Below are 25,948 nucleotides of genomic sequence, written 5' to 3'. Positions count from 1 at the left end.
ATTCCATCACACCTCAGCTTCTGGCTCTTGGCTTTCACCTTTGTGAAAGGAATCTTTCCATGTCTCCCACCCCACCCAGCTACTGCCTTCAAGCTCTGAGCTCTGCCTCTCTTACTGGGCTGCGCCCCTGGCGGAGGTGAGCAGACCACACGGAGCTCCCAAAATGTTCAGCCTAGGTTTTGCTACTGTCTCTGCCCCCTTTGACAACCCCTTCCTTGTCCCCACATGTCCATTATTCTGAAACCCCATCCCAAACCCTCTACTCTCCCTGACGCGACCTCAGGCGTCTGTGGGTGGTCACACCTACCTCCTCCTATCTTCCTGCCCCGCCCCTTCTCATTTTGCCAGACCCATTGTAGACATGGGTCTACACAGGTCTACATGGGGTGGTGACATTGCTCTTGGGTTTTCGAACCATCAGCCATGCTGTGACCTTGGAAAGAAGGGACAAACCCTCACCCCTGACTTTCGGGACTCCCGCTCAGCTTCCCATTGCCAGCAGTGCCACTTTCTCCAAGGGGGCCCGCGGAGCATCTTGGCCGCTGGTAACGGCAGATCTGCGGTGGCTTCTCCGTCTAGCAGCCCTGGAAGGTGTGCCGCACTCGACTGAGCACCTTGCCAGTGCCCCCCGAGTCTGCTCCTAGCAAGAGGGGAGGTGGGGAGGAACACAAGCATTCCGAGTGCCCCCCCCTTCCTCTGGGATACCATCCCACTCAGCAGCTTCTGGGGAGTCTGCCCTCAGGTCATGTCGTCATCTCCCCGGCTCACTGCATATTTTCTTTGAGCTTCTGGAGTTCTTTTGCGGTGTTCCTGGGACACCTGGGTTGTTTGCTGGGGCCTCCCAAAAGAGGGAGCCTGGAGGGTGCAGCACTGGCTTGGAATGCTGGGCTGTCACAAGTTTATTGATGGAAGCTCTTCCCAGAGCCTTGTACGTTCCAGTGTGGACTGTGAGCTTGCTGCCCAGATAGGGAGTCCACATGCAAAATGTCCCTGACCTGTCCCTCACAGAGGTGTAGTACTGTACTGCTTGGAAAGCTGTTCTATCTACCACCTCGGGGCTGGAGCAGTAAAGGGGCGTGGGAAGGATGGCAGGTGGAGCACAGCTCACAGGGTGGTTTGGCTGATGGGTTCTTTCCTAAATCGGACAGATGGCTTCTATCCGACAAATCGTAGATAGCTTCTGCAGGGTCCCTCTGGTTCAGCACAGCACCAACACCCAGCTCCTCCTAAGAAGTGGCTGGCCTGCCTCTGTCTGGGACAATACGGGCTCATGGGAGAGCAGGAATTAGGACCGGCCCTGGGAGGCCACAAGGGTTGCATGCACCACACACAAGCCTGCTCAGAGCCACCCTCTGACCCCAAACAGTAGGCTGTGGAGATGGCCAAGGTCTGGTGAGGACTTCTTTCAGCCTTGCCTCCTTCCACAGGTGGCCCTCCTATGACATCCGCCTGGGAAGACAGGCAGTTGAGGCCCTTCTTTCTTCCTTGCCTTGCAGGGAATGCCTCCTGCAAGGAGGGGACACCTCCTACTTGTGCACAAAGCTACCATGCATTCCCACACGTTCTGAAGTAAGATGTGAGCCTTGAACTGGGCTCGATCCCCCTTTCCACACTCGATGGCCTCCCTATGGGCAGCACCGGGCTGTGGGCAGAGCAAGGGTACTCAGGAGGTGTGTGCAGAATGGAGGGAGAGCTGGGGCAAGGATGCTGGGAAGGGCAAGGAGAAGATGGGCAGGGAGGACCCCATAATCCTTGGGCGCCAGTGAAAGGTCCTGAGCCGCTTGCTCTGGAGAAGAACAAAATGCATTTTAATGATTTCTGCAGCCCACAGGACACCCATGTGGGGCCTGGTGAGGAATGGCAAGGCCATCACACAAAGTAGGCGGCCAGGGCTGACATCTTGTCCTTGGGCCGCCTGGCATTGGGCTTGCCAGGCGGCCGCCGGCCCCGAGCCCGCCCTCTGCCCTGCCTCCTCCCTGGGCCGCCGCGGTGCATGGGGTGGCAGGAGGCCGCATGCTTCAGTTCCACGAGCTCCTGGAAGATGGGGTCGCAGAAGACACAGCCCGTGTGCTGTGTCTCGTCGCCTGGGAGCGGGGACTTGGCCTTGTTGAAGTCCACGGCGAGCAGGGCGGCCTCGCAGGTACTGCAGGTATCGGCGGACACACGCACGCGGTAGGCGTTCTCGAAGCAGTGTGCCACCACATTGCACTTGTTGCATGCCACCTTCCACTTGGGGCCCGAGGTAGGGTCCAGCACCAGCACGCCACCCTCACAGCCCACGCACTGGCCGATGCCCAGCATGCTCAGCGAGTGCTGACATGTGGGGTGTGTGCACTCGTTGCAGCCCATGCCTGGTGGGGGGAGGGCAGCCCATGATGCACACCCCCAGCTCCTCCCCCTTCCCTCCCAGGGGCTTCCTCCCAGGGTCTCAAGGTCTGGAACACGCATCCCAGCAAGAAGCGTTCCTCTTGGCCTTGTTTATGCTGGGTCTCGGTACCCCTGCTGCCACTGCCCCTGCTTCTCTAAAACCTCCTCAACCTTCGAGAGCCAACCCCCCATCATTTCTAGGTCTTCCTGGTGGCCTCCAGCCAGGTTCATCGCCCCCCTTTGTTTTGCTTCCACAGCTCATTCCAAGCTCCAGCCAAGTGGCTCTTATGCCATCAGATTACACAGGGCCATTGGCCTCCCTGGAAGCTGCTGGAGGGCAGGGCAGGGCCTCAGGGATGCCAGCAGCTTAAATCAGACTGTCCCTGTCACACAGGTGAGGCCCAAGTCAGGAGGGGTGAATTGAGACTCCTGAGGACTCCCCAGGCCTCCAGGTGAAGGCGGGTAGATGCCTCTCACTGTGCCTCATTCCTGTCCATGGCATGGGGTGATGACACAAGGGGCTGGGTGTGGTGTAAAGGACAGCATAGCCAAGGGCGAGCATGCTAGGCCCTGGGCCCCCTCTAGACTCTCGGCCCCACCTGGACACATGCTTTCCTTTCTCCAGTAATCACCGTGAGGAGACAGAACAGTGGTAGACACTGACTGAGAGCATACCCCCTTGCCAGGAGGGGTCCCCCAGCCGGCTGCATCCTCTCACTTGGGAGGGGGGACAGCACGCCTGCTGCCCAGATCCTGAATGAGCTGACTATAGTTGCCCAGTCGACTCTGATCGGCATGGAGAAAGGCAGACAGCTGGGCCAACTCAGCAGGGCCCAAATCCACCCCAGGACTCCCACTCCCACCTGGTGTCGGGGCTGGGGCTGGGGCAGAGCCCCTCAGAGACCAGCATGGTGTGGGGCCGGGGCGGGGCCCAAAGAGGCACTATGGACACCCAGGGGGACAGGCCAGACTGTCTCCGGAGGGAGCGGCCTAGGCCCAGAGACATGGCACTCACCTTTCTTCATGTCTCGGAAGGGCGGGTGGTTTGAGCAATAGGGGCACAGTGGATAGCTCTTGCCCCGAGAGCCCGATGACCACAGGACCAGCTCGAAGTCATCCAGCGGGCACCGGAGCTCCTTGTAGAGCTTGATGGTGCCGTTCTGGGGGAGCGTGTAGGTCTCGTCACAGTGTGAGCAGTGCAGGCGGCTCGGCTTGGCCTGAGGTAACACCAGTGAGGGGATTCAGGGTCACTGAGGCCACCCAACTTTCCTGCCTACCCTCATTCTCATGGTACTGAAGTAGCTGGTAACATGTAATCCACAATGCATGTAACATGTAATCTATAACATAGGACACACAACACAGAATATGCAACATGTAACAAGTCATGCACAATGTAATATGTGATACAGAAAATATAACATGCAATACATAATACATGATATGTCATATATATGATATGTATCATGCATACGCTGTGTCATATATATGTCATATATATATCATACATATGTTGTGTAGAGAATATGTAGGTACTGTGTAGTACATAGCACCAACATGTAACGTGTAACACGATAGTATACCTCTGTACGTAACAGAATGCAGACACATAATACGTGTCATATGTAACAGGTAATAGGTCACATATAACACAAAATGTGGAATGTGTTGCCAGGCAACAACCTCTCAGACAAGGACCCCTGGCCACGAGTCTCAGCACACTTGCTGCACGCATGAAGAAAGGCAGTTCTAAATCCCCTGTGTGTACACAAGTACCCAGCACAGCAAATAATGTTTTGTTAGGAAAAACCAGACAATGTGTTTAAGTGGCCTCACAGTGTACATGTCCCTGGAGTCAGGGGACACTATGGGTGTCTGTGGGTAAGGCCGGGTAGGCCTCTCATGCTTGTGTGACAACCAGGACCAAGACCGTTATTCCTGCAGGACTGAAGATAAAGCAGAGGCTTCCACAGGTGGCAAGACTTGACTGAGTCTATGCCCGCCAGGGCCGGAGGTTAGAGGGGAGGCTATAGCCCTTCACCCTGCTTACCTGGATGTACTTCATAAACCGGTGGCACTTCCCACAGCGGGACAGGGGCTTGCCCGTGGCCGCCAGGGGCGAAAAAGACACCTCCATCAGCTCATCCATGCCTGGGGGCAAGCAGTGCAGAGAAGAGTCACATCCTCTGGGCCCGGCAGCCCACCTTCACCTCAGATGGACAGGCGGAGGGGAGGTCCCCATAAGTGGACCAGGACCTGAGTGCGTGCCTCTCAATCCCCGAGGGTGTGGGGTCACAGAAGGGCAGAGCTGCCGCCTCACTGGTCACCTGAGCCGGTGGCTTGTGTGCGGTGGTGAGATGCCCGTGCTTTAACCCTGATGATGATGATGGCCTGGCAGTGAGGTGCCACTGCCTTGTCCTCCCAACGGAGCCCCAGAGTCTGGACTCCAGATCTGGATACCAGTCGCATACAGCCATGGTGGCCCTGACCCAGGGGTAGGGAAGAGGGGGGCCTCACCAGCGATAGAGTCCACGAAGTAGTGAAACTTCCTCTTGAAGACATCCAGTGTGTGGCCCAGGACCTGGCGGTAGTCAGCCTTGCCCTGGGCGATCAGGTTTAGCTGCTTCTCGACTGCACTGCGGATGGTGGGGAGCACCAGCTCTGCGTCTGCAAGGTGTGGCGGTGGGGAGGGGTCAGGTGCCACTGGGAGCACTCACATCGAGGGGTTGTGGCCAGCCCCCAACAGTTCAGCCTGATGTCCCATGATCCCAGGCCCTTCCTCATTTCCTACCCAGAAAATCCCGTGTGGAGTGGCTGGGGGCATCCTGTCCCTGGGACAGTGTCACAGTTTCTGGGAGTCCTGGGACCAGGCCTATGCCCCACCATCTCCCCTGATCTCCTTGGAATCTCTCGGGGACAGAGCCGACAGCTCTGCAAGGAGGACCCAGGGCCTAGCTGATCTGTGGGGAAGCACCCCTTGCACCTCCTCTTTTGGAACCTTTGCACTTGTCCATCCATCCATCAACAACATGGAGCACCCTGCTGGGAAACATCCTCTGGGGGCTGCTGGTATAGTACCCTTGCAGTGGGAGGTAGGGCCCTCCCACAGGGCCATTGCCCATCAGAGACCATGGGCCAAAAAATGCAGTGCCACAGCCCAGGCGGCAGCCAGGAAGCCATAGCCGGCCAGACTCACCAATCTTGTAGTAGCCATGCACCAGGACGATGCCCAGGTTGGTGGGCTTGAGCCGGCGCCCACTCTCCACAGTGACATAGTTGCGTTGACAGATGTTGTTGATGTGCACAGGGATGCTGGCGTCTGTCCCTGCAATACACAGCAAGGCTCTGGGGTTCCTCAGCTTGCCCCCATCACGCTGTAGGCTCCACATCTGCACCCACCTCCCACGGGGCCCCCGGTTCTCAGCCCCTTCCCCTATTTCCGGCCAGCACTGTGTGGGACACCAAGTGTGTGTTTCAAAAGAATGGTCTCGTGAATCCAAAGATGGTTCTCCCAGTGCCAGTGCTGGGGGCTTAATCCCTGTCTACAGACAACAGAGGCTCACAGAGGTTAAGGAACTCTGCCAATGTCGCGGGAGCTCATTCCACCTGCCCCTCACATCTGGAAAAGGTGACCGCCTCGGGCTCTCCTGCCTTGATTCTAAGATACCTGAGCCTTCTGGAACCAGGGCTCAAGACCCCTGAACACAGAGGAACTCCCAGGCTTGCTGCCAGATTGTGCCCTCTGAAACCTGCTCAGGATCACCCACTTTCTGGCTCCCAGGTGCCTCGTGATCAGTTTCCAGGGTGGGACCTCCCCTGGAGACTTCAAAGTCACCTGGCACTGTCAGATGCTGCTCTTACGGCTCCACCGTGCTGAGGAATCTCCTTAGATGGTGCTCAGAGGCTAACAGGATCACACTTAAAGGATAATGCTGGGACTGGAGTCTGAATCCCTTGCATTGTTGCCACTGCTAGAGGGGAGAGCCTCTTCAAACAGCTCTGGGGGCCCCAAGTCAACAGGGCTGCTTTTGGCTAGAAGGTCACAAGAGCCCTTCAGAAGGTCACAAGAGCCCTCTCTGTGGACACAAACTCACTTTTGGTCATGGGGTCTAAGGAGCCATGGATTTGTCAATGGAGAAACACAGAGGATGCTGGGGGAGCAGCACCCACACCCCACAGCCTCTGTACCTGAGGACCCAGGGTAGGACCCATAGCAGGCACCAGGCCCCTGGGAAGAAGCAGGTGCAGCTCTCCAGCTGAGGCCTCCATTGTCCCCAGAGCCCCAGGCTCAGGTGGGACATCACCCGTCATAATTGTTGGTGACAGAGCAGAAGCCAGGTACAACAACTGGGATGCTCGAGGCCCTCCAGAGCCTGGTCAGCTGTGGGGCACATCAGGGCACATCAGGGACCAGGCAGCTCCCATCGGAGTGAACACTGCCTGAGGAGCTGGCCACACCCTGGGCCCCAATTACCAGGTGCTGGGCACGGAGGGGTCACAGAGCAGCTCTGGAAGCACCATCTCCTGGCCCATGGTCCCAGGATGGGGACCCTCGGGCCCAGGGCCCGGGCAGACAGGTGCACCCACCAATGCCATGCTTCTCCATGAGTGTGATGAGCTCAGCCTCAGTCAGGTAGTCGGGCGGGCTCGTCTGTTTCTCCAGCATCTTTATCTCGCTCACAGGAAAGGTGTCGCCCCTCTGGCAGGTGGGCAGGCTCTCCTCCAGAGGCACGCTCTGCCAGGGCATGATCTCTGTGAAGCCTGGGGACACAAGATGCGACCACTCAGGGTCCTGCCCAGGCAGTTCAGGCCTGAGACACTGGGCCTCCCTCTCCCGGAACGATGGAGAACATTCTGTTAGTCTTTGGAGGTGTGGGATGAGCCACAGTGGGATGCCCAGCTGTACCTGGAGAGATGACGGTTTTGCCCGTGCAGGTGAAGTGCTCGGACCCAATTCTGAAGGCGATGGTGCTCTGGAGGTACTTGCAGTCGTAGCTCACCGTGGCGATGAAGTGTCTGGTGATGTACTCATACAGCCGCCATGCCTCGCCCCCTGCAACACGCACAGAAGCTTGTCACTGGCCAGGGACTGGTTCTAGGACCCCTCCCCCCCACAGCTCTCCCTTGGGCTGCAGAGCCTTGGCTGTTGGCACAGGATGGCAGGGCTGGCCTGCACTGACGCTCAAGAGAGGAGGAGGAAACACAGGAAGAGAAAGTGACTCTCCCTGGCTGAGGCGGTTTCTTCACAGCTCGGGCTCCCACATTCTACCCCCGCACTGACGTGGGACTGCTCTTCAGGGCCTGGCCAGTCCGCAGCAAGGGACTTGCAACCATCACTTCAAACTTGGGCTGTGTACAGTGGCCAGTCTCTACAGGTACAGTTCTCCCCTTCCCTGCCTCCTCCCAGGACACAGGCCACCAGCACCGCCTTGGTAGGTGGGGCCCTAGCACTCCCTGTCTTGGTCCTGGCCTGTTCTGTCCTGGCCCATCTGTATGCTCCTCCTGCTCCTGCCTCTTGCCAGCGGCCACTGCAGTTCTGTCCTGTCTCACAGCCACAGAACACAACTCTCAGGGGACCTCCTCTGCCATAGCCAGGAGCAGGTGGGGAAGGGAGGGAGCCCCCACATTGCCAACGGGACCTGACACTGTCCAAAGGTGCCATGTGACAGTACTTCCCACCCAGAAGCCTGGAGTGGGTATGTGTGCGTGTGTGTTGGGGGAGTGTCCAATACCTAATTCGGCCTCAGTGGCAGACCTCATGGGGGTAATGGGGGGATGGTCACCAGCGTCGTGGCCCTTCCGTGGCCGGTTGATACCTTCTGCTAACAAGCGCTTTACCTGAGGTAGAGAAGACAAGGTGGTGTGTGAGTCTGGACATAGCCATATTCCCACAGGGAGGGAGCCAGCACCAGTCCCAGGTTTGGCCAAAGCGCCTGGGCTGGGTCCCCAGACCCTGGCAACAAGCGTGCCCAGTGGCTCTGCTCACTGTGTCAGCCCAGTAGGGGTGGTTGGCCTGCTGTCGCAGAGGGCCCTTCAGGTCGAAGTTCTCGGGATAGTGGGTGGTCTCGGTCCGCGGGTAGCTGATGTAGCCTTGTGTGTAGAGCCGCTCGGCGGTCTGCATGGCATGCTGAGGCCCCATGCCTGCAAGAGAGGGCAGGCTTAGCTGGACCAAAGTGCCGGGGATGGCCAGGTCCCTGCCTATGGGTCTGGGCACTCGGGCTCCCCACCAAAGGTGGCCAGGGCCTCCTGGTAGATCAGGATAGCTCCGAGTGGGCACCGCAAGCACATGGAGCTACTGGCCAGGCATCTGTGCCTGGGCAGCATTCTCCAAGGCCAAGTCCTGAACTTGTGAAGTGGACCTAGGATAGGAACGCTCCACAATCCCACCCTCATGACATGGTTTTGCCGATTCAATGTGGGCTCCAGAGTGTTGATCTCGCACACTCCATGGAGCACTTGGGGTCTGCTTCGGGGTTGGCTGATGTCCCACTATGACAGCAGAATTAGCAATCGCCCCCCATTCTGAGCCACCTGGGTATTTCTGTCCTCATGGCACTCCGGGACCACCGAGGGATGGCTTATCCTCCTGCTTCTCCCTGACCAGCAGATGCTGGCCCTCAGCTGTTGGTCACTTGGTGTCATCACTGCCCTGAGGATCCCTGAAGGTGCCACTCTCCAAGGACACTGTCCAGGTTCCCCAGGCTGCAGCGGCTACCAATGCCTTGAGGCCAAAAGCTGTCAGAGAAGGCTGACTCTCCAGTCCCAACCCCTTCTCACTGCCATGGAAAAGAGGCCCAGAGAGATTACGTCAACACTGGTCGCATTTGTCCATTCAGGAGGTGGGTCCAGAGCGCTAGCCTCCCACTCGTGGCCTCTCCCCCTATACCAGAGAAGCTGTTCTGGGTTGCTAATGCCAGGATGCCCCCTGTTGGGTGGTGGCACTCACTGCCTCCACTCTTGTGAGGGTGCACCATCTCAGTCATGTCATCCTCAGAACAAGCAAGACCCTGCGATGGCTATGACAGCCGCCCTGGGTTCCTGTGAGGAAATCGAGGCTCTGGGACAAGAAACAAAGTAGCCAAGCTGAGATGGTACCAGAGTTTGGGTCCAGAGCTGGAACTCCATCGTCTAACGCCTCTGAGAGGACTCCACTGAGCTACGGACACATGAGGGCTTGCCCTGCAGGGGATCCCTAACCATGGGCTTCCATGCGTTCAACCAAGGCAGCAGCTGAGGAGATGTTTAGTCATACAAAATGGTCGCATTTTCCCCACATAAATTCAAAGAAGCTGTTGAATATTAACCAACAATCCTCTGAGAAGGGATCCTCTTGCATGTTAGTTTGTTATTAGTTATTTTCACTCTGCAATTTAAGAAAAATGAATTCTGCACGAAGCTCAGATTCCCACTAAGCCTCACAGGATACTGCAGGTGGGCTGCTCCTTGACACCAAGTGAGCATGGAGCGGGGGGGGCATTCAGCACAGGTGAACACGGAGCGAGGGGCCTCAGCACAGGTGAGCACAGAGTGAGGGGCCTCAGCATGGGGGAGCAGAGCGGGAGGTGGGGGAGGCACTTGGCATGGGTGAGCACAGAGCAAGGGGCCTCAGCATGGGTGAGCATACAGAGCGGGGACTGGAGGGCAGTTGGCATAGGTGAGCATGGAGGGGGCTACTTGGCACAGGACAGCACAGAGCGAGGGGCCTCAGTATAGGTGAGCACACAGAGAGGGGTTCGGGGGGGCACTTGGCACAGGTGAGCATGGAGGGGGCTACTCGGCACAGGTGAGCAGAGTGAGGGGCCTCTGCAGGGGTAAGGACAGTGGGGGACTGGGGGGGCATGCAGCACAGGTGAGCGTGGAGGGAGAGTGCCGCTAGTAGTGGCGAGAGCATCAGCACTGGCCCCCATCCCCAGGCGCTGCACCAGGGCTGAACGGTGAGCCACGGAACCGTCCCAAGAAGTCTTTTGTGCGCTTTGAGGAACACCCCTACATACCCAGAGAAGAGCTTGCTACTCGCAGCATCTCCACAGTGTTTAGGGCGAGGGGCCGCTGCTTGGCCTTCTCTTTCCTGCTTGTGGCCTCCACCTAGAAGACAGCACAGTCAGGGATTCTGGTGGCGGGGGAAGGATGCCGTAATAGAGAATCCGGCTGTGTGGCCGAAGGTCTGGTTTCATTCACTTGGTCTTTCTGCCTCTCAATTTCACTCTTTACAGTGGTCTCAAGACTTGAATATTTATTTAGGCCCAGAAAGGGAAAAAGAAAAAAAAACTCTTTTCTAGAGAATTTCTAGGGAAAGAGAAAACTTAGAAGAATGGTAAAGAGCCAAGAGAAGGGGTTGCAAAATCAAAATCCTCCAGGAGCTAGTGGCAGCCAGGCGGCCCGGCCATGGGGATGGCAGGTGAGGCCTGGGCCAGGCCACGGAGCTCCGGCCCACCCCAGGGGCAGCCGCTCACCCCTCGCTGCCCCCGAACATCCCACAAGGGCCTACTGGCATTGCCTCATCTTCCAGTTCGTCAACAAAAGCTGCAAATCAGGACTTTTATGTGAAATCTTGTAATTTTCCAATTTTGGTAACTATTTTGAAATACTTGTAAACACCAAGCAGTTTAAAGAAAATACTGGTCAGCTTCAAAGTCTGGGCTGAGCTGCTGTCAGAAGAGAGGGCTCTGTCTTGCCTGAGGCAAAAACAATCCAAACAACTCAAGTCCAGTACCCTGCCCCTCCCAATCCCATGGAGACCCAGCCACAGGTCAGGACTGTGCCTTCTGAATTCTAGACCAACAAAAGTGGAGGCAAATTTAGGCCAAAATGGGTATATGCATCAGGGGAGGCTGGGACCACTATGGGTGAGATCTGGAGAAGGTGGCAAGGGTCTCCTGAGGAACGTGATTGTGGATAAAGAATGAAGCAGCTTTGGAGAAAGCTCTGAAAACCTGAGTCAACCGCGATAGGCTGAGTAGAGCGCACCCAAGGAAAGCTTGAAAAGGACAAGAGAAGGCTGCTGAAGGAGGCCAGGCCGCACCTTCACGACTCCAGTAGCTGGTAAGGCTGCGGGCTGCCGTGATGATGGTGGACCTGTCTCCACCCCAGGCAGCCAGCCCCTTGCCAGGTGGCATCATCCTCTTCCTAACAGCCAAGCACATGACCCTCAAATTCAATAAAACCCTGAGAAAGAACCACAGCACCACAGAGGCCATGAAAGCTGACCGAGGTTGGGCTACCCCGCGCTAGCTGTGTGACCTTGGGCAGGTCACACAGGTCCCGGTGGAGTTGTTAGCATTCAGCATCACAGAAAAGGGACATTTGTGTGAAATGGGAGTCCTGCCAAAAGGAGAGAATGCCCCTGGGCTCCTGTGGAAAGGGCCTGGCAGTCGGTGGACGTGGGGCAGTGCCCAGTACAGAGCAGGGGCACACCACAGTGACTGCGAGCATCAGGAACCATTTTTCTTTCCAAAACATGTCTGTTTCTGAAAAGGAGACCAAGATGGCACCCTAGGTCACAAGCTGCTTTTCCAGCCAGAGGCGTCTAAAGACCTCCTCCCACCCAGAGCAAACATGACAGATGTGGGCAGGGAAGGCCCACCTGGGCTTCCTTCTCCAACTTTGTCATGTTTAAGAACATCTGAGCGATCTCCCGGTCGAATACTCGCACTCGGTCCCAGTCCAAAAGAAGAGATCTGTCTTTATCCACATTAACCTGTAGGAAAAAGGATAAAAAAAGAAGACGGGAAAGAAATATCCAGCTGAGCACACTGCCAGGGAAGGGAATTGAGGCAGATGAAGCTGCTCCTTGTCTGGGGGGGCAGCGGTCCCATCTCTGAGTCTCACGGCCATACCTGTACAGGTGTGCCTAGGTGCATAGACAGGCAGGCTGAGACCCAGCCCGGTACCGAGGGAGGGCTGTTCTGATTCAGGCCTCTCCCTTGAGATTAGGCTGGTGGTCTAATGATGCGAGCCCAAAGCTGAGGCTGCTGTGTCTTTAAGGAACATGGGAACCTACACATTAAGGCCATCCCCGCCCACCATCTAATGCCTGGACAACACTAGGTGTGGCCCTTTGGGGTGCCCCCCTGCCCTATGTCAACCAGACCAGCTCTGTATTATGTTTTAAATGTTACAGGCAGCTTACATGGAAGATTTTATTTGGAAAGAGGATTCTTTTTTTTTTTTTTTTTTTTTAAAGATTTATTTATTTATTTGACAGAGAGAGATTACAAGTAGGCAGAGAGGCAGACAGAGAGAGAGGAGGAAGCAGGCTCCCTGCTGAGCAGAGAGCCCGATGCGGGACTCGATCCCAGGACCCTGGGATCATGACCTGAGCCGAAGGCAGCGGCTTAACCCACTGAGCCACCCAGGCGCCCCTGGAAAGAGGATTCTAAGACTTCAAAACATTTGAAGTCAGGGGCCTATGGCCCTCAGTTCAGATCTTGGATCCGACCATCACAGCTGATGGCCCCGAGGTATGACCTCTCCCCTCCACGCTGCCAAAGCTGACTTCATTTCTGCTTCTGTAAGTTCAATGCATCCAAGCCAATGAAGGCTAGGGTCCCTTCTCTGGGTACCCTGAAGAACACTCTGGCCTCTCTCCTCTGTGCCCTTGGCCTTCAGGGCTTGCAGGGCTAGGATGATGATGGAAAACCCTCAGAGTCCACAGCCTGAACCCGGAAAGACCCAGCATGCAGAAGGAAGGGAAAGCAAACCTTGGCCTGCAGCACCCAGTAGGTCTCCGGTTTGAACGACTGGATTTTATCATGTCTCTCCACACAGAAGCCCAGGGTAGGGGTCTGACATGGCCCAAAAGAGATGAGGGAGCTGTCCAGATTGCCATATTTTCCCTGGAAGTACTTAGTTTGAAACCTACAGGGAGGCATGGGACAGAGAAAGATATTCTGGTCATGGATTCGCTCAAGACACCATTATTAACCAGCCATGTGAGTCCAGCCTGGGGCCAGCTGGTCGCGGCGCCCTGCTCAGAAGACAGGGGACAAGGTGAGGACATACTCAGCAGCGAACCTGAGGAGGCTGTGTGTGGGCTGAGAGGAATCACGTGTGTGTGGCACACATGGCGTGGAAGGCAAGAGAGAAGAGTAGACGCTGCACCGATCCTGGGGCTGGGAAACCCTTCTAGTCTATTCCATTCCCTCCACCCTCTCCTCAAGACCTACACCCTGCTTGTCACATGGTGCCCTGTGTGGTCTAAATCAGCCAGACAGATGGCTTCCTTCAGGGTTTGTAGAATATTGGCACTGGCCTAGTGCTAACCAAGTGCAGGGTGACCAGGGGGAACGGTGAGGCAGGGGCTCTGGCCATGGGGTGGGCAGCCGGCACCTGGTGAATGCACAGCCGATACGCAGGTCCAGCTCTTGCCTGGCGTCCACCGACAGCGCCTCATTGTGGTCGGGCTCCCCTAGGCGGGCCATGGCGGCGCAGATGTCCGTGTCCGTGATGGAGCTGAACCTGGCCCGGAACACCGTCTTTTCGCCACCGTGGGCTGGATTCATGACGGGGAGCACGGCATCTAGGACCTGGGGGAGGCGGCCCAGTGGTCACCTACCTCGGAGGTCTCTGCCTTCTGCTCTGCATCCCACCTGCGAGGCACGATTCTTCTCCCAGCCGAACCTCACCGCGTGGGACTTCCTCTCCCTCCTGCCAGCCCCTCCACCATCCCCTTCCCCATCCAGAAGTTTCAGTCTCTCCCCAGCATTCCTGCTACATGGCTTCTTCTTCTTCCACTGACAAACCTGTTCAAACACCTGCCCCTTACTACCATCCTCTCTCTCACCTTCTTTCATCCCAGCCAAACCAGGAAATGCTAATGTCCTGGATGCAAGGGAGCTCAGTCACAAAATCCTCCCCGCTTGACACATTTCCCTTCCTTTTAGAGGGCAGAGGGCTAGGAGGGGTAGATGGAACTTTTAAGAGACTGAAGAAAAGCCAGGGAAGGAAAATAGAATGAGGAGGAAAAGGCAGAGGGCAGGATTGGGGAGGGCACAGGGGACTCCCAAGGTGGGAGCTTGTTGAGGAGGCCTCAGGGCTGAAGTATAGCATGAGACCTGGAGCCTGATTCACCAAGAAAGCTGTGCAGTGAGGGAGCCTGGCCACGCTGCTTCATTACGAGAAAGAGGTGCCTTCGTTTCTGAGGTGGAGAAAGCCCCAAGAGTTTCCATCTCCAGAAGCAAAGGCCCCCCCAGGGGAGGAGCAGCCCTGTAGGGGAGGCGCTGGGAGTGGAGTGTCTGGGAAGGGACAAAGCATGATCATGTTTATTGAGGATGCTGTGCTGGAACACGGGGTGCCCTGAGCTCCCTCTGTCACACAGGAAGCGTTTCCTGAGCCCCAAGGTGTGCCAGGCCCCAGGTGAGAGCTGGGGTGCAGAGGCAGGAGGGTGAGTGGCATCAGAGGACACCTGCAGTTAAGTTAGGACCCGTGTGAGGGCGCCACACATGCAGCCAAGGCATTCAGGGAGGTTGGAGACAGAAGGCTGGAGGGCATCTTGGGTGGGGAGTAGACGGTGAAGGCAAGGGGTGAGAAAAGGAGTGAGGAACGTAGCCAAGTGGCAACCAGCCTCAGCCGAAGGTCCCTGAGAGGTGCCCAGTAGGCTGCGATTCTGAAAGCGACCCCTCTCCCATCCACCTAGAAAATTCTGCCCTTTCTGTCTGTTCACACAGTGGTCCCAGCAGGGGAAGTAACACACCTTTGCCCTTGGTAGAGTCTGTAAATTTGGAAGTGTCTATGCAATTTCCAAAATAAAGGAGGGGGGAAAAAAGGCATTTTGAAGGCAACATCATGGATTCCTGGCCACAGCCCCCGGAATGGGGTGACTGCAAATACAGTCAGCGGGAAGACCAGAAGTGAGGACCACAGTGGGTCCTCTTCTCACCTCAAAGCAGATGTTCTCCCCCTCCTTGTCGCAGTCCAGCCACAGCACGATGTAGTCGCAGCCTTTGCCCTCCACCTGCCACAGAGCACACAGCCACTGGCACCTCCATGGCCTGGCCCACACTGTCCATGTGCTCCTTCCTGGCACGTGAGCCCTGTGGAGCAGGACAGGTGCCCAGAACAAGGCCTGGGCTGAGCAGATGTACTAGCCATGGTAGGCTGCCTTTGCCACTCAGAGAACTTCGCTCAGAACTTAGTGTTTTGGACACAAAAAGGTTATAAATGCAATATGATCTTAACCCCAAAAAGTGCTCGGGGAGAGGGGTGAAATGAAATAAGCCTAAAGGTTAATGGGGGTTGTCTTAGGCAGTGTGATTCTAGATAAATTTTTCTTTCCTCTACTTTCTAATATTTTCCACAATATGTATGCATTTGTTTTAAAACTAGGAAAATCACCAGCACCACCAAACAATTTAAAAAACAGAATTTCTGCTTTCCAGGGCCCAGTGAAAGGACTGCCCAGGTGGGCCTGTGGGTGGTTCTAAGGCCAGGAACAGGCCTGAAAGGTGCCTCGTGGGCCAGCAGGGGGCGCTGATAGAAATCGCTGGGAGGCCGGTATCCAGCAAAGGCCTCCTGGTTCCTGAAAGGGGGAAGGACTCAGGTGCTTGCCTGCACTGCCGAGAGGCCAGGACCGAGACTTCCCAGGCCCCACTGCCCCAGTGCGCCGCACACACCTGCAGGAACTTCACCATGTTCAGCTTGGGGTTAGCTTCCTTCTTCTCTGTCGGGGCTTGGCTGAACAGCTCTGCAGGGTCCACCTTGTCCCACTTGTTGTACTTTCCTACAAACATAGCCACAGTGACATCTGAATCATACTTCCTGGCTCACAGAGCTTGACCTCTGCAATGGTCATAACCCCAGGAGAGCGAGGTTTGGAAAACAACTAGGGGCAGACCTGGGCCTTCGTTCCCCCAGGCCACAGAGGGGAAACCACACCGTCGCCACCCACAGGAGCCACCCCTGGGCAGGGCCACTGCTTCCCCAGCCTCACTTCAGGACATGCCCTGTGGCTGGCGCACCATTCCTGGGCTGGCTCACTTTGCCAGAGCACTGAACCATACCACTCATACTTCGGCCTTCTCTCCCAGCCTGGATTTCTGCAAGTCTCCCCCCACCCAGCACGTGACGGCACACAGGACAGGTGCTCAGGGGATCCCTGTCGGGGATCAATCTTTGGAGCCTCATGACTGGTACCTCCAACCACTTCTCCGTGCAGGGCTCATGCCTGCATGCTGAGCATCCCCATTTCGTACAGCCTGGGAGAACCGGGTCAGACAGAATCAAGTTCAAATCCCAGCTCTCCGCCTCCTGGTTGGTGATAAAACTCAGGAATCCAAATGCTTGGCCACACAACTGAATCAATGTCATTGTTGTTACTGAGCAGCAAGAAGTGTTGAGACTTTGCTGTGTGCTAGGCTCTCTATCTTCACTGTAACACTGAGTCCTCAAACAATCCCAGGAAGTAGATGGCACCTTCAGAAGACTCACTTTACCCGTGTGGGACAGAAACTCCTAGGGGCCCTGGTCCCAGCCCATGAGCCTCTGGAGCAAGGGTCAGAGCCTGGCTGGACTCTTGTCAAGCATAGCACCCTGCACCTGCCTGTTGGGTCACTGAAGCGGGCTCTTCCAAGATGACAGATAGCAAAGATAGAAGGATGACAGTGACGGCCACGGATTGGCCACTGGACAACAGTCACACTCAGCAGGAAAAAGCCTGTGTGCGCCAGGCGGGCACTCACTGTCTCCAGGAAGCACAGGAAGGAGCACAGGGCATGCAGTGACTAAGGACTCTCTCTGGGATGCGGATCCAGGGGGTGCTGAGCTCCAAAATGTGGGTTCTGGGCACCTCACCCAGGGACCCTGGGTCATCTCTCCATGATCTTCTGGCCTCAGGACTCATGGGTTCTGCACAAACCCCTCTGCCTGGAGCCCTCCCCTGGCTCCAACTAGGCACTCTGCAGGGCCTCCCTCCGCAGGACAGGAGATGAGCACAGCCTTGGGGGCTCACCTAGGAAGTCCAAAGTCATCACGTGACCGCAGACAGATGTCATCTTGAAGCGGACGGGCTGGCCAGCGAAGGTCCCGCTGTACTCATGCACCGAGCACGTTCCATTCAGGCCTTTGTGTGAGGACATGTTTCCTGCAGGGGAGGAGCACGGTGACGGCCACTCTGACAAGCCACAGCCACTGAGGCGGCCCCATGCCCTTCCCCAGGGCAGTTAGTGATTATGGTCCCCAGCCACTGCACGTAACTGAGTGCTGGGTGATGTCATGGCTTCTCAAGGGAAACGCAGTTTGCAGCTAACCAACCAACACAGTGTGCTCCCCTGCCGAGCTCTGGGCAGGCTGAAGGCAAGGAGCACCCTCTCTGAATGCTCTCGAGATTGACACTCTTGGGACCTTCCCTGCATTTCTGCCTCACTTCTTTCCAACTTTACTTGAGGGCCTCTGGGGGCCTCCTCATTATCAAGTCCCACGGTGTCTTTTCATGCTCCCTATTGAAAGCCCCTCGGCATCTGGGGACCTGGCACTTCTCAGCTCTCCCCTTCCCTTCAGAGAGATGCCAACGCACTGTCCTACCGTGGTCATGGTATGTGGGTACCACTTCTAGGTACCCAGCACCCGGGCACCCTTCCTACCTGGACAGAATCCAGAGATAGGAAGGGAAGCAGCACCCCACCCACTGCCCCAGTGGCCAGAGCAGGGCTAGTGCCCTGGTGTCCCAGGAGGGCCTAGACGAGGGTCAGTCTGGTGGCTCCTCTTGAGTGACATGAGGCACAGAGGTTGCAGCTGCAGCACTTGAGGGAAGGGACAAGGGTCCTGGGGTAAGGGCAGTGTGTGTGGCATGGCCACAGAATTAGACTAGGGTCTAAGATCGGTGTCAGACTTAGACCAGGGTGGGCGCCTGGCTCTGTTTTCTTCCTTCCAGTGAATTCTCTCTCTGTGTAAGTCACCAGGGCTGCTTGCTGCTTATGACCAACAACTGGTCAAGCGCACCCCTCTTACAGTGGCTTACCTGGTGCCAAGCTGTGACCAGGCTGTGACCTGGGCACGTAGGTTTTGGGAGTCCCAGTCCTGGCCCACACTGGCTGTGGCCATAAACGCATCCTACAGTGATAATACTGAGATGCTGCATTGACGCCTGCTGTCCTGAAGCACATCAACTCCAGGGAGCTGGGTACACTTGGGGAAAAGAAGGAAAGGACCGTGCCCCACCCCCACCCCAAGGGTTCTCCTCCCTACCTCGAGAGAGGATTTTAGCAATGGACTGGGCCAAGGATGGCTTTTCTGCAACCATGAGCACGGTCCTCATCTTGTCTTAAGGCAGCTGGGGGCTTCGGCCCTTCACACGCCGGTTTCAGAGTGATGGCAATGAGGTTCAGAAACTGCTCTTCTGTGACTCAACGCTACTGTCAATGCTGACTCCTGATGAGAAGACAAGACCCTGAAAACAGAAATGCTTCTAATGGAACCTCTACCACTAAGAAGGAAACTCACTTTAAAAAAAGGAAAAAAGGGGGCACCTGGGTGTAATGCAGTTCTTTAGCGTCAGACTTTTGGTTTCAGCTTGGGTCTGATCTGAGGGCCGTGAGATCAAGCCCCTCGTTGGTCTCCACGCTTGAGGAGTCAGCTTGGGTTTCTTCCTCTCTCTGCCCTGCCTCACATGTGCACGTGCTCTCTCTCTATAGAATAAATAAACAAATCTTTAAGAAAAAAAAAAAAAAAACAAAAAGAAAACAAGCAAACACAATTTCTTTAGGGTGTCTAGGTGGCCCAGTCAGTTAAGTGTCCAGCTCTTGATCTTAGCTGAGGTCTTGATCTCAGGGTCCTGAGTTCAAGTCCTGTGTTGGGCTCTATGGTGGGCATGGAGCCTACTTCGAAACAAAACAAAACAAAACAAAACAAAAAAAGGGGGCACCTGGGTGGCTCAGTCAGTTGAGCAGCTGCCTTTGGCTCAGGTCATGATCTGGAGGTCACAGGGTCAAGCCCCATGTCGGGCTCCCTGCTCAGTGGGGAGTCTGCTTCTCCCTCTCCCTTTGCCCCACCCCCTGCTTGTGCTCTTTCTATCTCTCTCAAATAAATAAATAAAATCTTTAAAACAAAACAAAACAAAGTAAAACAAACAAAACCAAACCCCCAAAATAGGGGTGGGTGCCTGGCTGGCTCAGTCTGTAAAGCATGCAACTCTTGATCTGAGGGTTGTGAGTTCAAGCCCCACCAGACTGGATGTAGACTTTACTTAAAAAACAAACAAGCAAACACCAAACCTGAGGTGAGAAAAAGAAGTTAGGGAAACTTGAAGACATTGGACAAACCAGAGCAATTGAACTGGCTTAGAGATGGACACCTGGGGGACTGGGTTCCTTTGGGAGAAGCAGATGTGGCTCCATGACCTCAGGTCAGCCTTGTCATCAAATCCATGCCGGGAAGACTTTGGGGCCTTTGGATCTGGACTGATAGGCTGGGGTAGGCAGATGGCTGGCCCTCCTCCCAGGGCAGAGTTCCGTTTGCTCCCCAGGGCGGAGGCTCACCTCCACCTCAGCTGAGAATCGGGATGCCCTGGGACTTTTTTTGTTTTTAAGATTTAGTTTTATTTGAGAGAGAGAGAGAGACAGAGCATGCACACACAAGCAGGGGAGGGGCAGAGGAAGAAAGAGAAGCAGACTCCCTGCTGAGAGATCCCAACTTAGGGCTCATAATCTCAGGACCCTGAGCTCAGGACCAGAGCCAAAATGAAGAGTCGTCAGATGCTCAACTGAATGGGCCACTCAGGCACCTGGCCCTGGGATGTTTTATAAAATGCCGATGCCAGGCCATGTTCTCCAGATCCTTCTGATCCAAAACTAGACCTGAGACCCACTGGCCAGGGAATCGAGATCCCAGCAGAACTTGACAACCCTTTTCCAATGGACTCTGATCTACCTTCCTGCCTGCCCCAAGCAACCTCTTACATTGCAGACCATGTTTTGGCCAGTGAAACTGGACACAACTGTCTAAAGAAAAACATATTCTCAGGCCTGCGTTCCCTTGCTTGGAACATACTGCCAAGCCCAGAGAATGCAGCTCAACTGTTCAAAGGCCCAGTTCAAGTGCTAACTGTTGTTTAAAAAGCTCTCCATGCCTCCTGCTGGCCCCCAGCCCTTTACAACAGACCGCCCCCCCAACCCCGTGGTTAGTTACTGTTTCATATTCCCAGCAGCGCAGGAGCAGCCTGAGGTCTACATCACTGCTGGTGATGGTGACAGCTGGTTCCAAGACTGCTTTCGGACAATGAGTTCCTGCTGGCTAAATAAAAGAAACACGAGCCCTGTCTGTCTTTTTGATCATTATACATACGGCCTGGACGTTGACAAATATGACACTGTATTACCAAACAACAACCACACAACTTCTACTGGGACAACTGGGCAAACTTCGGCGGTGGGGCGGGGCGGGGTGGGGGGTAAAGCTAGACTCCTACTTTATAATTTCCACCAAAACAGATTCCAGATCTAGCAGAAGTTTAAGCCAAAAGCCCAAACTAGGAAAATACTAGAAGAAAACATAAACTTTGGTATGAAAAGAAGACACCTAAGGATTTCAGAAGTGCAGAAATACACTTCTTTGTGTTTAAAAGCATTTGCCTTCCTTTTCTGTAAATGGTCTATTCACATTTTTTATGTGAATAAAAAAATTTTATTAAAGCTTTTTCTCCCCAGCTGGACTGCTGTTTTCTTATTTTTAGCAGTTGTTTATGTAATGAGGAAACCAGCCCTTTGTGATAGGATAGCCAATAACACCTAGCACAGAATATCAGAAATAAAAAGAGCTTGTGCTTGTCTCACCAGCAATGATCACAGGGTAAACACACACGTAGGTGAGGGGCTGGTGACAAACTCGTTAGTAGGTGGTGGAAGTTCAGCTGGAACGACCTCTACCTAGAGCAACTGAAGAGGTCTCTCAAAACTCCAGGTGCTTATCCCCAGCAATCCCACCGCTGGGAATGAATTCAATCGTCCCACAATTATTTACTGAGCAATTTATTACTACGTGCCCAATACGTGTCGCCACGGCCACATGGGGCGAAGCAGAGCCAGGGAAGGGAGGGATTGGCAGGAGTGAGTCCTGTAGCATCTGGGGGGGGAGGTCCAGGGAGGGTTGGGGGACAGCAGGGAGTGTGCCTTCAGACTTTGGGTTTGCTCTGAGGGAACTGGGAGGTAGTGCAGGGGCAGGATAACCTGACTTCAAGCATTCAAAGGACCTCTCTGGCTGCTCCAAGAAGGGAGCATCTGGGTCCCTGGGAAGCAGCGGGGTGGGGGTGCTGAGTGAAACTTGGGGTCTGGGCAGATTCCAAAGACAGAGCCAGCAAGACTGGGAATGGGAAGTGAGGCGAATGGAGAAGAGACTCCAGGGCCTTTGGCTTCAGCAGCTACAGGATGGGATTCCCCATTTGTTGAGATGGGAACTAGGAAGAAGCAGCAGCTCTCGGGACGAAGGTGCAGGTGTCTTCAATGCAAGCTGCCTGCCAGCCAGCCAGCTGGACTATGGAGGAGGCAGTGGCACGTGGCAGGTGTGGAGCAGGCAAAGGAGCCCAGGCTGTGAGCCGGGGAGATGAGCTGACTCAGGAAAGGTGGGATCCTGGAAGCCCAGAGAAAAGGCCCTTCAGAGGGGGAGCCCCCACCATGTAGAAGGCTACAGATACCTGCAGGCCGGGTGAAGGGACAGCAGAGACCTGACCTTGGAGTCTGGAAACTTGTGGGTGCCAGGTGACCCTGCTGGGTGCTGTTTCTTGCAGTGAGTGCCAGAGGTAAAAGCCCGAGTGGGGGAGCTCAAGAAGGCCTGGAAGGAGGGGAGAGGGCACAGTGGGCTTTTTCATTTTAAGATGGAAGAAATGCTGGCAAACATGCTGGCATGTTTGTCTGAGACTAGAACTCATCGAGTTCCCAACCAGTTTTTTCAATAGAAAAATCAGTATCGACCAGGTTTTTGATAGAAAAGCTCGAGTAAGGAGGGAAAAGAGAAGATGCAGGAGGCAAGGAGGGACCTGCTGGAGTGATGTCTCCGGGTGGGTGAGGGGTGGGAAGCCGTGGCTGTCCCTGGCCAGAAGGAGGGCCACTCTTCTCTTAGGGCAAGTGTCACCAGTTAGGACAGGAGGCGGTGCTTGGGGCAGGCTGACAGCTGCAGGAGAGCTAAATTTAGCAAGGATGGGATCTGCCCGGTCAGTATGAGGGAGAGAGAGGGGCCGGGGTAGAGGGGAATGATTCTTTAAGATGGGTAAGGAGGAAGGGAGGCCATGGGAGGCCCTAAAAACTGTAAGTGCTAGAGTAGGGAGCAGTAGTCAAAGAAAATAGAGGTCAGAGGGCAAGGGGCAGTGGTGTGGGGCCTGAACGGGGTGGGGGATGAGGCCACAGAGGGAGAGGAGGCTGCGAAGCAAGCAGTGGACGTGGACACTGGGTTCTCAAGAGGGAGGATACAGGGGCACCTGTGATGAGACAAACCGCTGGGAAATTCCCTGCAGTATTACCATTCATAATCAAAGATTAGAAACAATGTAGCAGATGTCAACAGGGAATCATTAAATCCAAGTATGGTGTACCATGGAACACCAAGCAGCAATTAGAAAGGAGTGCATCTGCTCGGCAAATACTAACATGCATCAGGTTTCAGAGAAATTACATGAAGAAAGTCTGGTGTATGACTGTACAAAGCACTGCCCTCTGTGGGTGCATGTGTACACATACACACGCTCAAGAAATGGCAATGAACTACCCGGGGACAGGCCTGGGGTTAGGATCTGGAAGCTGGGGCTGGGGGCAGCTTCTGGTAACCAAACTCCCTTATGTACCTGTTACATTTAGTGGTCAATGACTGGTCAAAGAGAACTAAGATTTAAAAGTACAGACAAGGGGCGCCTGGTTAGTTAAGTGTCTGACTTTGGCTCAGGTCGTGATCTCAGGACAGTGAAAGGGAGGCCTACATTGGGCTCTGTGCTCAGCAGGGAGTCCACTTGAGATTCTCTCCCCCTTCCTCTGTTCCTCCCCCTGCTTCCAAGTGTGTGCGTTCTCTCTCTCTCAAATAATAATAATTTTACCTGAAAATAATACTTTTAGATATCTAAATTTTAAAAATGGACTTTACATCTGAGTACTGCCAACATTTCTCAATGTCCTTTTTTCCAATGGTGTCAGTTTCTAGAAGTTTTATATTTCTAGTACTCTTCTTTATACCTAAGGATCCTAAACACCTTTTCAGTAAAAATTAACAGTCTTTTCTAAAGATCTCTTTAGAGAAAAATGTTTTCCCCTAACTCATCTTCAAAGGGAGTACCTCATTTATCCCGGGCTAGGGATACAACTGGACAAAAGCACACCAGCATCCCTCCTGAGTTCACATCACCTGTCCACACATCAGACTAGTTGCCATTTCCACCCCAATACGTGTAGGTCTTTCGCAGCTCTGGCTTGGTCCAACAGTTTATATTTCAGTTCTGCATGAGTACTTTGTAATGATCTCAGTATCACTGATTTACTAGGGAAGAGATAGGACTTCCTTTAAGGATTCAGAATCACGGAATCCTGGGAAGGGAACGCTGGTGATGGTCTGATACAGCCATCTCAAGGAAAAACTAAGACTCAGAAAGAGATATTCCAAAAGTTACCTGGGAAGTTAGCTGAGTTGCTTTTGAAACTCCTGCTTGCTTACCAGGTATATATATATTTTAAACTGCATCAGGTTCTACCTCTTAAAAGAATTCTGCAGTCTTTACTGTGGCTAATTTTCTGTGATTATCTTGGGCCTCTCCATTTTTCCATGAAGGCACACTCCAATTTCAAAAGGGAAGTCAATGAGGAGAATAAAAGCTGAAAGCAATGGTTTGCAAACTCTGATCATACCACATACCATCTTAAAACCCTTTTGCTCTACCAACGTTATTATTCACTTAAGTTTTTGCTTCTTAACAAATGCTTCAATGTATATTCTTTTAAAAAAGAAATTTTATAGCTTTGTAGGACCTGAAATCCTGTAGTCAATGGCAGAACCAGCTTCTTTCTGTAACCTGCATGGTTAATCACATTTGATCTTATGGCCTGCTAAAGCTGGGTCTGAAGTTTGTCTTCTTACTTCAAAAGGGAAGATCGGCAAGTGCTATGGAGTTAGCACCCCAAACTGGAACTGTAGTTAGGAGGGCCCAAAGTGAAAGAGAGTAGCAGTTTGGCCTGTTACTAACTACCTAGTCAACTCTCACCAGCAGTACCACCAGCAGTATGTGGCCTTTGGGAGACATAGTCGATAAGGTCCTTTCCTGTCAGTCTTAGGAACGACGGAACTTAAAGTGGGAGTGGAGGCCTAGCAGTGGTTCAAAGAGCATTTAGAGCCCTAGGATCTCCTACCTTAGGAACTTAACCCAAACCCCATGGAGTCAGGAAAAGAGGGAATAAAAGCTCCTCCTCTGCAGGCAAGCAATCTCTATAAACTGCTACTTTGTTTGATCCGGGCCAACCACTCTACAAGGCTGGATTTGTAATTTTTGTTTTTGAACTACGAGTAACCGAGGTTCAGAACAATTCCGACTGGTGTCAAGTGACCTTTGCCAAAGCTCTAGGGACCCCAGGGCTAAAGGCCATCAAGCCCACGTTGGGCTGACTTCCCCACGTCCTGTTCCCAAAGGCTGAGTAATAGAAAGGCAAGAGAAGCCCCCCGCCCCCGTCTTCCTTTTCTTTTCACCTGCGGAGAAATTACTACCCCTGGATTCCAGCTAATTTGTTCACAAAGGACCCTCCTTCCTCTCCGTCAAGAACAAGTCAGAGAAACACACCAGGGTGCCCTCAAGACTGAGGCAGGGCCCAGGAGGCGTCCAGTGGCCGCGACAGCTGCACCACCTCCCCGAACCTCAGTTTCCCTACCTGTCACAACAGAGTCTAACAACAGACCGCACCTCAAAGAACTACAGGGCGGTTCCATGAAGGAGAGTTACTAACTCTAGTGCCTATTCCTTCCAGGCACCGGACTAAGCGCTGGCCCATCACCTCCTGAACCCCCACTGCAAACCCTGGGGTGGGGGTCCACCCTGCCGGGAAAGAGGCGGCGAGAATATGCAAGACCAGATCTTTTCTCATGCCCCAGGGCTACCAAACCCCCCACCCGGCGCCCGGCCAGCATTCGGACAACGTGCCCCTAAAAGGCCGGCGCTTCCGACTTCCCGGGGTCGCCTGGCGCCCGCCACTCGCCTCTCACCCGCAGCCCCACCGCGGCTCCCGCCTGGACTCTCGCTTCAGCTTTCGCTCGGGGCGTGGCGGGGGTGGGGGCGAGGAACTCGGCAACCTCTACTTCCGGGTCCGGCCGCGGCTGGTGTCCCCCCATCTGCCCTCCGACGCGTGCTCGTCCGCGTCCGCGGGTTCCGTGGCTGGTGCGTACCGGGGGCACAGCCTCCAGACGGCCCTTGCTCGCGCGGTTGTCTGGGATCCCCAACCCTCCACCCAGATCCCTCCTCGCAGCGGCCCTGGGGTGGGGGAGGCGGGGGTCCCAAACCTCCATCCTGACCCCTCTCCGCGGCCTCCCCAAATTCTCCGCCTTATTCTTCTCTGCCACCGCGGAAGTAAGAATGACATTTTATAATGATTATAAAAACTGGATGATAGGAAAAAATATATATATGCTGTCAATA

At 54.5% G+C, this 25,948-nt stretch overlaps 1 protein-coding gene across 4 annotated transcripts; it reads right to left on the bottom strand.

The window, feature by feature from the left end:
• Positions 1-1,785: 1,785 nt before the first annotated feature.
• Positions 1,786-25,618, bottom strand: TOP3B (DNA topoisomerase III beta). Of its 4 annotated transcripts, XM_059408997.1 has the most exons (20): positions 25,519-25,608; positions 20,485-20,589; positions 18,828-18,986; positions 18,547-18,748; positions 17,312-17,443; positions 15,978-16,084; positions 15,245-15,319; positions 13,696-13,892; positions 13,068-13,224; positions 11,951-12,064; positions 10,362-10,452; positions 8,354-8,508; positions 8,100-8,205; positions 7,274-7,420; positions 6,955-7,128; positions 5,564-5,692; positions 4,885-5,034; positions 4,418-4,518; positions 3,383-3,584; positions 1,786-2,351 (listed from the first exon to the last, which is right to left on the bottom strand). In XM_059408997.1, exons 4-20 carry the CDS (start codon positions 18,614-18,616, stop codon positions 1,870-1,872), a joined length of 2,589 nt encoding a protein of 862 aa, XP_059264980.1. In that variant the 5' UTR covers positions 18,617-18,748; positions 18,828-18,986; positions 20,485-20,589; positions 25,519-25,608; the 3' UTR covers positions 1,786-1,869. The 4 variants fall into 4 exon arrangements, with proteins under 4 accessions (XP_059264980.1, XP_059264978.1, XP_059264981.1 ...); XM_059408995.1 differs by lacking the exon at positions 20,485-20,589 and having other exon boundaries at positions 25,519-25,618; XM_059408998.1 differs by lacking the exon at positions 20,485-20,589 and having other exon boundaries at positions 18,547-18,729; positions 25,519-25,618.
• Between the last annotated feature and the right edge of the window lie 330 nt (positions 25,619-25,948).

Source organism: Mustela nigripes, chromosome 8, assembly GCF_022355385.1.
Source record: "Mustela nigripes isolate SB6536 chromosome 8, MUSNIG.SB6536, whole genome shotgun sequence".
NCBI classification, from domain to species: Eukaryota; Metazoa; Chordata; class Mammalia; order Carnivora; family Mustelidae; genus Mustela; species Mustela nigripes.
The sequence above is the reverse complement of the archived record's forward strand: the minus strand, read 5'-3'. Positions and strand labels throughout refer to the sequence as shown.

Coding starts and splice junctions, on each gene's coding strand:
- TOP3B (XM_059408995.1), bottom strand. CDS start 18,616: ATGAGGACCGTGCTCATGGTTGCAGAAAAGCCATCCTTGGCCCAGTCC. Junction 10,453..11,950: donor AGTTGGAGAAGGAAGCCCAG/GTGGGCCTTCCC, acceptor GCTGTCTTCTAG/GTGGAGGCCACAAGCAGGAA. Junction 5,693..6,954: donor CATGGAGAAGCATGGCATTG/GTGGGTGCACCT, acceptor TGTGTATTGCAG/GGACAGACGCCAGCATCCCT.